Source organism: Sparus aurata, chromosome 16 (genome assembly GCF_900880675.1).
Source record: "Sparus aurata chromosome 16, fSpaAur1.1, whole genome shotgun sequence".
NCBI classification, from domain to species: domain Eukaryota; kingdom Metazoa; phylum Chordata; class Actinopteri; order Spariformes; family Sparidae; genus Sparus; species Sparus aurata.
Window position 1 is genome coordinate 12,286,494 of NC_044202.1, and position 14,148 is coordinate 12,300,641.

General features: G+C 39.7%; 2 protein-coding genes across 5 annotated transcripts; both read right to left on the reverse strand.

The window, feature by feature from the left end:
* Positions 1-342: 342 nt before the first annotated feature.
* slc25a29l (solute carrier family 25 member 29-like) lies at positions 343-7,310 on the reverse strand. 2 transcript variants are annotated; one of them, XM_030391619.1, is made up of 4 exons: positions 6,772-7,310; positions 4,973-5,016; positions 3,857-3,940; positions 343-2,980 (listed from the first exon to the last, which is right to left on the reverse strand). In XM_030391619.1, the coding sequence occupies exons 1-4, from the start codon at positions 6,803-6,805 to the stop codon at positions 2,192-2,194; spliced, it is 951 nt and encodes a 316-aa protein (XP_030247479.1). In that variant the 5' UTR covers positions 6,806-7,310; the 3' UTR covers positions 343-2,191. The 2 variants fall into 2 exon arrangements, with proteins under 2 accessions (XP_030247479.1, XP_030247480.1); XM_030391620.1 differs by having other exon boundaries at positions 4,188-5,016; positions 6,772-7,304.
* A 1,980-nt stretch (positions 7,311-9,290) lies between these two features.
* Positions 9,291-14,058, reverse strand: wars1 (tryptophanyl-tRNA synthetase 1). 3 transcript variants are annotated; one of them, XM_030392042.1, is made up of 11 exons: positions 13,920-14,058; positions 13,468-13,595; positions 12,129-12,342; positions 11,938-12,046; positions 11,577-11,696; positions 11,309-11,491; positions 11,080-11,180; positions 10,469-10,581; positions 10,200-10,373; positions 9,977-10,117; positions 9,291-9,759 (listed from the first exon to the last, which is right to left on the reverse strand). In XM_030392042.1, exons 2-11 carry the CDS (start codon positions 13,579-13,581, stop codon positions 9,601-9,603), a joined length of 1,428 nt encoding a protein of 475 aa, XP_030247902.1. In that variant the 5' UTR covers positions 13,582-13,595; positions 13,920-14,058; the 3' UTR covers positions 9,291-9,600. The 3 variants fall into 3 exon arrangements, with proteins under 3 accessions (XP_030247902.1, XP_030247903.1, XP_030247904.1); XM_030392043.1 differs by having other exon boundaries at positions 13,468-13,591; positions 13,920-14,018; XM_030392044.1 differs by lacking the exon at positions 13,920-14,058 and having other exon boundaries at positions 12,129-12,361; positions 13,468-13,586.
* Between the last annotated feature and the right edge of the window lie 90 nt (positions 14,059-14,148).

Here is a 14,148-nt window from a genome sequence, read left to right on the forward strand (position 1 = left end):
AGATAGGAGTCTTGATAGAAGGAATGCTAAAATCAGTTTTCAATGGGCTTTAAAGTCATGTGTTCGTAAACATTCAAACAAAAACCGTTTTGTATTTTGAGTTAGGGTGGTGTGAGAGTAAAAAGAGCACAGGATAAAGGACTAAACAACCAAAAATGTGGCTAAAAAGTGACATATTGCACCTTTTTAAAATTGATCTTTTCATCCTCCATTTACCCTGTTTGGGTTGTGATGGGGTCTGACAAATTAAAGTGTTGAAAATCACAAATATCAAACATCTTTAAATATCTAATATACCATACTGTGTGAACAGCTGTAGCAAGAACTGTCTTTCAGAAAACATGAGAAAAAATGTGTCATTTATTTCACCATTCTCTCAAAGAAGTACACAGTGTGCATGCTACTTTGGTGCAATATATACACAAACAAGAACGGGACATAAACCAACAGTTGAAGCAGCCCTTTCACTAAGATATACATCACCCACTGGTACGGTTAGACAAATACAAAAAAGAGAACAGAAGTCTTGAAACAGAAAATGCAGCGCTGTTATTAAGGTACATCTAAAGCTTGGAGAGATTTCATACAACTTTAAAAGGATGACATGAAAGATGACATGAAATCAAAAGCCACCAAATTCACAGTATTTACATCATTTTGTCTTTGGGCAACACCAAAATTCTATCAGACTGCACTTTGGACTGTGCAGTCCCAATCGGCCACGCGGTGATAAGAAAAGTAACAGCAGCATCCGTTCAGGGCTGCAGGTGTGGGGTGTGAAGATGTGTGCTGTTTATATTTGACAGAAAGCAATAGGTCAAGCATGTTTGATGCAGGTTTCACCTGCAGTTAGGTGTTTTTTGGTGCAGTTTGAGTTATAGTTTCCCTTTTAAACCTGCAAAATGTGAGCCATGTTAACTTGATCAGCCGTTAACTGGGTAAAGTGCAGAAGTCAGAATGAAACTGTGTCGTCTCATACCGACTGTCCCGGTTAATGTTGAGAGGGAAGCAGAGCGGGTGCTAACCAGATTCTGTTTGTCCAAAGGTTTAAAAAGGGGTCAGCTTTAGAGGACTGAAGACAACAGAACCACTGACAAAACACACTTGCTCTATCAACCTTGCTCTAACTTAACCGAAATCTGTTGTTTTAGGGTGTTTTGCCTTTTATAAAACCACCAGCTTTGCTCAAAACTGTAACAATCTTGTACTAGTCGGAAATACAAAACATAAAATCTGATTTTAAAAATATTTTTGACCTTACATATACTTAATATCATAGTTTAAGGTGCCTTCATTTGAAACTATACAGTGACCAAAACCAATCAATTCAAAATTGGATCAGATTTGGTTTAAGGACCTATAATTAACCATTTTAAAGAAATAAGATGTGATTATTTTTTGTATCTAAACCGTTTTTGTGTCATACGACAATGGACTAAAGCCTCTAATATTAGATTGTAAACTTCAGAATCCAAAGCAAATTATTTAAGTAGACAAAGAACTGAATTACAAACTCGCACATAATGAAAACTTCAGACAGCATTGTAAAATTGTAGTTAAACTGCATACACAATTGTAACCTCTGAATAAGAATATAATAACATGTACATAAACCTACACATAGAAGAAGCACGTACACATACATTTACACGTACATGGCCTTCTTTGTATTGGCCTGGACACCATGGAGAAAGTATGGATTGGTTAACCCCATAAAATTAATAAATTAAATCTTTAAAATCGCATTCAGTTCACTGATGAATCTTCGCAAAAAGGAGCAGCACAAATGCGTTAATGTTCTAAAGTATTCCAAACTTTTTGGACTTTGTTTGGTAACTGTCACTTAGTTCTCTAGACATGTCGAGCAGTGGGGACTGGTCGCAAACACAAATTCCAAACATGTTTCACTGTGACCTGTGTTTTTGACCATAAATGCTGATAATATCTGTAACTGTCACTGTACAGTATGTTACAGTAACTCTTGTAACCGTCAAGCTTCCTCAAGTAGTTCAAACTAAAAAGAAATGTGTACAAAACCTTTTTAAAAACAGACCCTATATACAAGTGCAGTTTTTATCTTAAAATATATATTATTTAAATACTACATGTGGTCACTGAAGGATCACTTCACCTTTCTAATTATGAACACCAGATTAAAGACCAGCATGAAGCATTATAGATGTTTAAGTGCTCACTGCTGCACAATAGCTTGCATGCTGGTCGACTGCGCCTGTGGCTGCAGCGGCTGCAGCTGCACAGACTGTGGCTCCGAGTCCTGGATGCTACACTCTTCTCCATCACGCATATACATTAAAAATAGAGTCACAGTGGCAAATGTGGTAGCATTTACTGGAAATGCACGGAGCAGAGTGGACGTGAGCCCACGTGTGAACACCCTCCACCCCTCCTTCTTTACGCTCTGTCTGACACAGTCCATAATGCCACTGTACCGGTTGACGCCACCAACCCCATCTGCCTGGAGACGCGATTTGATCACATCCACAGGATAGGTGGAGATCCAGGAAGCAATGCCAGACATTCCACCAGCAAACAGCAGCTTGGGAATCATGTACGGGTCTTCTGGCTCACAGCCAAGGGAGCGGGTCAACGTGTCATAAGTGAGAAAGTACACACCAAAACCAGGTGTCTCGCGCACCAGGGTGGTCACCATGCCGCGGTTGATACCTCGGATTCCCTCCTTGTTGTAGATTCTCACCAGACAGTCCACAGAGTTCTTATACACCTTCCGCTTAGACTTCTTCTCTCCGGTACCTTGCAGCTGCATCCGTGTCTTGGCCAGCTCCATCGGGCAGCAAATGACACACTGGATGGCTCCAGCAGAGGCTCCAGCCAGGAACTGGTTCAGAGGCGTGTCCCTACCAAGTTTGCGCATTGCATTACCCTGGACACCAAAAACTATGGCATTGATGAAGGTCAGGCCCAACATCGGAGAGCCAATGCCTTTGTAGAGACCAAGCATCTGCAAACACAAAGATTACTGAAATTACTGAAGGAACAGCATTGTGTCGTATCACAATCCCAGCTCTGTTCAGATCATTTGATCATTTATGAACATAAGTTAGTGTTATTTCCTAGAAATGATCAGTAGTGCCTTTTAATCATTACATTACTCCATTAAATTCTTACATCACATTGGTTTAATTTATTATCTACAAGTAATATATTGATTCCAATTCTCCTGGCCCCTTGTCATCATTTTGATCCTTCATCTGAGGATTTACACCCAACAGTCAGCATATGTGCTCACAAAATGGTAATTAATGCACACAAATTGGTGCAACAATAAAGTCAACTCACATTTTTTTTAAATTCTGATATAGTTGATTTGATATGGTAATCTTGAAAAAGATTTAATTATTTTTCAACTGTTTCAAATTGACATGTCAAGCTTTAAAGTCTTGACGCTATCACAGACACATTGCTGGAATGCTGAAAAAACAAAAACACGTACAGTCAAATACTCCTCTACAGCTATGAGAGACTCACTGAGACAGAGCACACTCAACCTAGCTCAAATGGCACGACGTCCAAAGCTTTATTTAGCCCATACAGGACTAAGGTCCTCGCTGACCCTAAATAACAGACACACCCCCTCCCCGCTTTCACCTCTAACACCCCATGTTAGGAACATGCTGGCTCATGCCTGTGTTTATAGAGATGGGACTGTAACTGTACACTCTGATGAGCGCAGTGACCAGTCTTCACGCTGGCACACTGAGCAGCACATGGTGACAGCCACACACATTACTCGACAGCCATTAATGCAGTCTAAGAAAAATTAGCTCTAAAAAGTTGTAAAACATTAAAGGCATTCGCAGAACAAACAGAAGCTTACCGACTCCTGACGAATGATTGACTGGAAGCAGTGAATTGTCCCGCGGTACAGAGGTTTGTCGACATTTTGAACTTGAAGCCTCACCTGTGGATGACAGCCCTCATGTTAGAGTCAACAACAGACCACATATTGTAATGCAGGTTTAAAGGGAAACAAGCAGGCAACAGTGCTTTAAAATCTCTTTTTAGGGTAGAAAGAATGTTTATAGGGTGTAACATACGGAAGAAAAAAGAAGTTGTACAAAAAATAAAATGTCTTCTGGGGTTTATATTTCTACAGCTCAAGACAAGACATTGGGTGAGAGGGATAAAAAGACCTTGACCATACTTACTAGGTCACATTTCCATGGAGAGGTTGTTTATTTCTCTCTCTCATCTAAAACACAGTGACACTTCTGCTGTTAAAGACAGCCCCCCCGCAGACACCAGCTCAGGGAGACATGACATTAAAAGCAAGGTACAAAAGAGCTACAACCAAACCATTCACCATCTCAGTATGTAAAAGAAATATCCAAATTATCTGATTTTAACTTCTCAAATGAGAGTATTCTTTCTATTCTGTTTCTTAAGTCCTCTATGATAGAATAGACTTGATTTATTTAGGTTGTGGACAAAACAAGACATTTGAGGATGTCATTTTTGGCTTTAGGTAATACTGATCGACATTTTATAGACCAAACAACTAATGGATCAATGGAGAAAACTGATTAATTGATAATGAAAATAATCAGTAGTTGCAGCCCTATACTAGTTCACTAAATTCAGAGCCTATGACACTTCCTGTGACTTTGCAGTTAGTTTAACTGGGATTGCTGACAAACATTGAGAATTAGGGGGAGAATTGTATGTATGTATAGATGTTTTGCTTGGAAATAACAAAATACAGATGTAACAGAAATCCTGATCTACCAAGTTAATAGCCTGACAAAATGTAATCATTCATGTTGCTCAATTATGTTATTCCCATTTAGGGATGACTCTTTAACTTTAAGCTATTTGGATTCAAAGTCAGACTTCCTACAGTGTGGTTTGACTTACAACATCTTCACAGCAGAGTACTGGATCATGTCATTGCCTAATATGAGTAAATAGTGACAAGGATGCAGCAGACACCCACCTTCACAGTGTCAAATGGATGTCCCACCAAAACACCAGCAGCACCTGAAAGACAACAGATGGGATTTAAAATTCACATTAGAAAACATTCTTGACTTATGACATTGTATTGTCTGCCTGTTGGAAGCACTACAGCGATGCACACCTTCTCTAAATGGTGTGATTACAACATAGCCATATTATTGGTCAATGACGATGACGCACTTCAAACATGGTCTGATTTTGAGAAACAAAGTGGCTCCTAATCAGGTGGCTCATCTCGAAACAGCAAACAGCCCATCCCCCCAAGATCTGGGCAAAGTAATCAGCTGGTCACTGCACTGAACCCAGTGACGAAAGCGTAACAGCGGCCTGTCCTTGACTTAGGCCAACGAGCCTAAAAATCATTATACAACAGTAACTTCTGACCACGTCATACTAGGACCTATTAGCCAAGAGGTACTAAATGATCGTCACACACTGAAACTCCATTGTAAAATGACAGATGTGACAGATAGACTTTATGTTCAGTCCTGTCCACCAACCCTACACTTCTACAACCTTGCCCATGACCTGACAACCAAATGATTTACCTGCCAACTCTGTTATTTTTTTTTATTACTGATACACTAATGCACTAATGCTGAATTATAAATGGTGGAAAACAGAAAGCTTTTCAATAAATCATTCACTTGTCAACGGCGTATTGACACTACTGGATGGATGTTTATACAAGCATATTGCTAATGCTTATCTCGAGCTTATGGTTTACCAGTTACACAACAATGTATAGCATTAGCATAACCTGGATTTGACATGTATGAATCACTGAATGAATAAAAACAGTCCACAGCAGTGTTGGACTGAATCCAAAGAACGTGTACAGGTATCTGTGACTATGATGAGCACAACCCAGACTACATTTGTGCACCTGGAATCTAGAGACATACCAGTCGAATGATAAAAACTGGGGTTTAGAGACACGGATCCGCTTAATCAAATTGAAAATATATCCACTCTCTCTCAGTTTAAAGTAAATACAAGAAAACTCTCATCACACCAGGGCCTGTGTCGCTCTTTATTGAAACTATCTGGGGGCCCTTGTTTGGGAAGACCTGGCCTTGTGCAAAGACAAAACAGCTGACACAATTCCCAAAGGTTTACAGTGAGGGAGAAAGCACAAACTGTGAGGGACATACATTCAAAAGAGACTGGCGTGTACTCGGTTTGTGCACGTTTCCTCTCCAGGGTTACTCCCTTAGAAGGAATGATGAGGGTTATTTCACAATGCAGGATGGAGGAGATTGATAATAATCAGGACAGAAACCAGATAAAGCCACATCTTGAAACTTGTGGGGATGCCATCGCGCTGCAAAAACAAAACTCGTATGCAAAATGTGGATATTAGCTGGACGAGAGAAGGTGTACTTCACAGCAAGAGCTGTATCATTAATGACAACACAGAATATAAACACCACTCCCTGTGTGTGAGCAACATGTATGGAATGAAACTTGGCAAACTACATCCGGTACTTCCACTTCTGTTCGTGCAAAGAAAAAGAAAAAAAAAAAACACTATTAATTTTAGGAATACGTGTGCCATTTTTTGTTTGTTTACACTGCTTCTAATACGTGGCAACTGGTTGGATAAAGCACAAACTGTTACCCCTGGAGCTGTCCACGCGTTGCATGACGCCGGAGGACAAAAAAAAGAAGAAAAAAAAAGTAAACGGCTAATGCTAATGCTAGCCGTTAGCTCAAACCTGTTAACCCAGCTAACGTGGTTCTTAAAGTCAACGGTAGCTGACTAGTGGAACTTACCTCCAATACAGCCCGCGGCGAAGTCCAATGCCATTCCCTCAAGAATGTGACGTTTAAGAAACAAAATGTCAAAGCTACCTTGCTGGCCGACTGGTAAATTCACAACCCTGGAGTTAGGTGCTTCGTTGTAAAATATCCCGGACTCTGTCTAAACTTAATAATATATACCAGCGCCGGCTTGGTGTGCAGCCGAGCAGGTTAGCTTTATCTCTGCGGTATCCTCTTTAGCTTCGAGACGCTGCTGATGCTGAGCAAGCGGAAGTTCACGATTTCCACCGACTCGGAAACCTGACTGAAACTCTTCTCAGACTTTTTCTCTCTCTCTCTTTTTTCTTTTTTTCTTCTTGCTGATGTGTCCTCACTCACACTACCAGGCGCGCTCTTTCTGCCAAACCCTTTTCTATTTCTGTGCCGTGTGAATAGGAAAGTGGAGGAATGGGGGGGGGCTGTTCAACGTGGAGGAGGAGAAGCGTGTTGGCCCTTTTTTTAAGACGGACCCAATGGCATCGGACAGAGGCGGACAACTCCCCTACCGCTCACTGTCCGCCCCTCACGCTCATTGGCTGCCGGGATCTCAATGAAACCGAAGCTCGGAGGTGTTTGTAACACAGCCTGTCACTGCTGCTCCTCCTCACCGTCTGAGTCAACACTGTTATCATGGTGGATCACATCAGCGGTGCTACTTTTCAAAAATGCAACAGATTACATACTAGTTTCCCTCATTTTTTTTTTAAAAGTAATCTATTCACTTCTTTTTACTGCAAGCCTACAATTTAACACGTGTATTCCCATCCCAGAATATATCAGATTTTAATCCTTTGTCTGCCTGCTCATCCCTGTGTCTAAGGCCAGTCCTTTACTTAAAAAGATCTAGGCTAGTTTATTGCCCTATAGAGGTTATTTGGGCATTTTGTTAGAAGTAACTAAAAAGTACTGTAATAAGTAATGTATTACACTAGCAGTAATATTGTAATAGTAATTCATTGCATTTTGAAAGTAACTTGCCCACTGCTGTATATCATGAGATATGAACAAATATCTTTAATTGTGGGCACAGTCATGTGAAACACAGCAGACCTATAGCTCCTATAATGCAGCCCACAATGACATGATAGAACAAACGTCTCTTTTCCTGTGCCTTTTTGTGATTCAGGGATATAATTTAAAGCGCACTCGGAGGATTAGGCTTCACCATCATCACTATGGTCATGTGGTGTGGATGGATTCTTAAGAAAACAAAAATAAACACTTCACGTTGGTCAGTAACGTGGATTGTAACATGTTACATGACATATTTGTAGTAATATATTACTGACATATCATTAATACAGGTGGCCCCCAACACTGAACATCAGCATGTGTACTCAACTAGGGTAGACTATTTAGAGAGGGTGATCAGGAAGCCATGTATTGTTTTCTCAAGTTCATGACACAACATCACACACCTGTGCAGTGTGGTGCAATACAATGAATTGCAGTTCAATGTATTGCAATGTATGGCACATGTATGTTATAACAAAAGGTTTTCTCACATTATAACATGATATTTTCCCGTTATAACAACGTGAATATGTTGTTAACACGAGAAGTTTCTTGTTATGAGGTGACTCATTTCTATGTCGATGTAACATGAAAAACATTTTGTGATGACAGTAAAATGCTCATGTTGCAATGCACTAGTGATCCCTTTTTCTACTGATGTGGCAGCAATACTCTTCATCAAATGTTTCATGGTCTAACAATAAGTTAACATGTTTTAATGTGCAATGTTTAACATTATAGCAAGATAACTTATTGTCAGAACATGATATGTTTCATGTAATGTGATAGCCTTTATCATCTTTGTGGGAGAAATATCTAAGCTCCAGAAGATTCGGACCTCATAAGATAAGATGTCATGTGTACCCTGTATAAACGATAAGGTATGGATGAGGGCATAGTGACATCTGCTCTATGAGTTTATATCTTGCATGGTCTTTTAATCTAGCGATTTGACTTTCCTTGTTAAAAGAATATATTTTTAAAATCTTGTAATCATGTGAAAAATCCACGTTTTAACTGGATGACTTATTGTAACATTGAACGTCTCATAATATAATGAGTAAATAGTGTCATAACATGAAAATATCTTGTTATAATGTGAAACGTTCCATGTTATAACAATAAGTTTAAATGTTTTCATGAGGATAAGTAGTATATAATGTCATAACCGAAGTGTGATTGTGATTCAGTCCAGGGTTCTGACAAATGAAACCTCCTCACTCAGTTACCTTGAGTTAAGTCCCTTTTGCTGTTAACAATACACTTGCTTTAGTTACCTTGAGTAAGACACTAATAGCCTCTTTGGTCCTAGTATCATATCAAGCCCGTCTTTTAACACCATATACAACACAAATGTATTTGACAACTACAAACTGAAACTTACGTTTTTCAAATATAAGATTTCGTAATCAACAGTTTACAAAGTGAACGTGTAGCTTTGTTGTTGTTGGTTACTAAACAGATTTTTTGCAACAGTATACATTTGTACGTTTTAATCGTCATTCATCCTGAGATGATTTCAGGGTGAGGAGCAGGTCGGCGCTGCAAACACAAACACGCGATGAAGACAAATGTGTACATTTGGTGCAGCGTAAAGCTTACATGTAGCATGACAGTTAGCATCCACTAATTTACAGTTACATTTTTTTGCCAGTCCTGAATGAGAAACTGTCCGTCTTCCCATTACACATTACAATAATCTTCAATGGAAAAAGATGACTTAATTAATTTTTCCTGCATTTTGCTTAGTGACATGATGAACGTTGATATCTCAGTTGCTCAAGCAGGCTACAATTTAAAATTTAAAGGCCTCGGTGTCATGAACTGCTTGACGGTCTCGTCTGTGACTTGTTTGCGTCGCTCTTGATGCTGGGTAATCATTGGCTGCAGAGTCTCAATCAACATCTTCTTAAGTTCTCCTGTTAGCAGAGCTCCACTTGCGTAGTCCTGCAGAGAGGAGATTGAATGAGTGGGAGTGGACGGGAGGAAAGACGATGAGGGAGCAGAGAAGAATGATAAACATGATAAAGAGATCAAGGAAAGATACAGAAAGCAGTATGAAAGTCAAAGAGTAAAAAAAAGAGAACACAGTAAAGAATGTGATTAACAAATTAAATAAAGTTTGGATGATACATATGTTTTCCTCTGATCACTATACCCTCACCTGTTTGATCTTCTCCAGCTGTTCATCATCTTCAAGGAAGAAGGTCAAGTACATGAAAGAGACGTCTACGTCTGGATTCCCACCATACTTCCTGTGCTCTTCCACTGTGTCTTTTCCTCCAGAAAATGCATGTTTGTTGACCTGTGAGTAATAATAACTATAGGTCAGATCAGTCGGGCAGAAATCATAGACTACTGAGTGTGATAACTAGCTTTAGCCACACCTTGTTTTTGATCTGCTTTGGTGTGTCTGTGAGGAAGATGGAGGAGTTGGCATCACTGGCGCTCATCTTGGTCTGCGCCCCCTGCAGGGCTGGGAAGAAGGTGGAGTGCAGCAGGGCTGGTTTGGGATAGCCGATCCTTGGAGCCACGTCACGGGTCATCCTGAAGTATGGGTCCTGGATGAGCAAAATCACAGATACAAACACATGTCATTGTAAAACATGATGTTCACGTGTAGTTTTGTTATTTGTTGCTGTAAAGATATCCAGACCTGGTCTATGGCGCAGGGGATGAGACACTGTATATCCTTTCTGCTTCCAAAGATCTGTGGGAAAGAATTACTGAAGGACGGTGCCGCCTGGATGGCTGGGAAGCTGATCTTTCCTGGTTAGATAACAAATAATAAACACCATAAAGGACCAACAAGGTATTCACACAATTACACTTCAGAATCAGGAAATAATATAAACCACAGACACAGTATTAGGGCTGTGCAATATGATGATAAATATGCTGGGACAATGGAAAACATCAACATGTGCCAGAAAACTTCATCATTATCTGGATATGAAATGACCTACATCATATTTTGGAACGGCATATCGGAATAGCCCTACAAAAGATTACATTAAACATTTGGCACATCAATACATATCATATGAACAAATCAGTACTTTCAGCTGCTTTTTTTGCTTTCAATTTGCTTCCTTAATCAATATGAAAGCAATTTGAAAGCAAAGAAATGTACAAAGTAAATTGGCGGCATGTTGCAGTAATTTAAAAAAGAATAACAACTGTTGTTTCTTCTTTCCAGTGCACTGTGAGTACACTAGATGATTCGTGAAAGAATGGATGTTTTTCATGCTTTTTCAATTGTCTTACCAATGCAGTCGCTGTCTGTAAATCCAAAGATGCCTTTGACCTGGTTATATGTCACATGTTTCTGGATCTTTACCACATTCCTGTAGAACTCAGGGGATGAACTGCAGAACACAATTTAAATACCAAATTAAAATAAGACAATTTTTTCCCCCTCTAATGCATCCTAGGAAGCCTCGACAGTATAGTCTGCAAGACAGGACAATAAAGGTCGTATTTTGTCATTCTTTACCCCATGTAGTCGAGGTCAGAGAAGATGAAAGTCTTGTTGACATCAAAGCCACAGGCAATGATGTCCTTAGCATTTTCCACAGCGAAGCGATGGCAGTCTTCCAGTGTTAGGTCCTTCCACAGGTACTTCTCATCGTCAGTCAACTGGATCACCAGGGGGATGTCAAACACATCCTGCAACCATCTGCAACAAGGAAGAATGTGTCAGTAATGAGTTGGAATCACTGTAAGCTATTTGGTAATAAAACATTACAGAGGGAAGAACTCACTTGGTGAAGATGAAGGGGATGAGGTGACCAACGTGCATGGCCTCCGAGGACGGGCCTCTGCCAGTGTAAAGGTAGAAGGACTTGTTCTTCTCATATGCATCCAGTACCTGATGCATATCCCTGCCAGAAACAGCAATAAGAGGAAATTATCTATTATCATTCTCGCATACTCAAAAATCTCAAGATGAGGGCTAGGTCAAAGGTTCAGAGTGGATATTTTATTGCTGACTAACTTCCCTTAAGTTTCAGGATTAGTGACTGACTACAGATGAACACTCATTGACTGGAAATCAGGAATTAGGTAATGGGAAACATGACGACATCACACTGATTAAACATTTTCAGCTCGTGAACTGCTGACCTGTGTGAAAAGAAGATTCCTCTTCGTAGAAAGCGATGAGGCGTCTGTCCTGCGACTTTTTCTATTCTGTCCACCAGCTCTTGATCAATTTTATTGCTGCCGAACCGCACTGAGGACAGACATGACAAAATTATTCAGTTGCTTCATCGCTCTTTAAGTGAGGGCCACACATTAGCTCTTTTGAATCATACCTATGAGTTTGTCATAATCCACTCCCTTGGCGTTTGTGGTGGCAACGTTCCACGGGTCAACTGTGTCTTCATCAGCGCCATCTGCTGCTGGCCCGTTATCAGGGGCAATAGAGTTTTCTGAGGGCGGACAGCCTGCCTTGTAGTCCTGACCTGTCATCTGTTTGTAATCCACTTTCAACTTCAGCAGCAACTTCACAGCAGCGTCAATTTCAGCCTGAGGAACCCAAATACTGCTGTCAGATAACACACAGATACAAATGCAGCTGAATCCCAACAGAATCAAGTAGTACGGTAGAGTCCATTCTCTTTATATTTTAAAGGTCAGTTCACCCAAAATTGACACTGATTAATAATTTTGGTTCCTGAGGTATATGCATCCCCCATATATATTAGAGGTATATGGAATTTCATTTGAGTTGTCAAAACATAAAAAAATAAAACAAAACAAAATTAACTGGTAACATTTCAATAGAACTTCCTTCTGCTGGAGAAATAGTACCTATTAAAAAACTGTTGAGAGTGTGTTCTGTTGAATCCAGAGATAAAGTGTTGTGTTTGCATTTTTTTTAAACATCACCTTTCAGTGCTGCAAACTAGGGGTGGGCCATATCACAATATTGACATGTAGTATTATATATTTCATTTTCTGGAGAAACAAAATGACTATGCTGGAAAATCTGTTTTTGGCTCTCAAATTATAATCCGACCAAGCAACTTTCAACACTGCTCCCAATTAGGGATGCAAGACATTAGATATTGGCTTATATTCGATATGCCAATAATTTTCAACTCATTTTCATTTTCTGTGTTGATGGCCCACTGGCAGATGAAGACATTCAGTTTTTTTTAAGATGTACACTTTCACAGGGCAGAAAAAGAAAACTACCTAGTCAATGGTTCACACATGTTATTAAAGCCTTATTTTATCAGCAGATATATCTATCTAGGGCTGTTGCTGATATTGCTTTAGAAAACCTTTATCAGCTGATAACAACGGGGTGCCAAAATTATCCCTTCTCACAATAATCCAATACACACAGACATTAAATGGGTAACTACCATGGTATAAAGAAATACCAATGAAACACAAATGTATATAACCTCATGGTTTATACTGTGCCTCTACTGTAAGCCATACAAACAAAATTACATGCATCACATTGTAATAGGGAGGTGGCAGCAATCTCAGAACCTGTGCAATAAAATCAAAACTAACTGTAAAGCTAGATACCAGTGGCAGTGAGTGAATTAAAAAAAAAAATGTATTTAGTTTAGCCAAACCTTTAATAGTCAATGGAGTCAAACCACTGTTTTCACATGGCAGTTTAGAGGCACTTACTTTGTCAGCTTTAGCCGTTTTCAAGACCCTGACTTGGTCTCCTTGCTCTGTCAGTTTCTCGTAGAGCTCCATTGGACTCTTGGCTCCTTCCCCATCTGCCTGACACTCTGTCATCTTCTTCACACTGGCTAGGTAGTTGTAATAAAGAAGTTAAACGGAATTAATAACCCAATGTATAACTTCAATAGCTTCTGTTATCAAGTCAACATAATTACTGAGGCTTTATCTGCTCTAGCATTACTGTATCTCCTTACACATTAGCTGAGAAGACCCCCATATGTGAACACTGCTAACTTGGTAGAGCTATTGAGCTAGCTAATCGTCTGATACTGCCCCTAGAGTTAACTCACGCTGCCGTATTTCATAAATGATACAGTTATCTAAATCAAATTTAATGTAATAATTTAGTAGCTGATATAATTCATGATAAATACAGTGACTGGCCGGCATACCGTATGGTAGTCTTCACACACGGCTGACAGCTCACTCATTTAACTTGCATCAGCCTGTGTGAGGTAGTGTTCGGCTCAAATTGTTCCAACGGAAACATGCTTCTTCAAAGGTTCCCTGACGAATTAATCAGCGGAAAATTGCCACCTTGTCAACTAGTTTGAATTCATTTAATAAACAGAGTGTTTTTCTATATTCAATTAGCTTGATTAGACAAGAGGCCGACAAGTT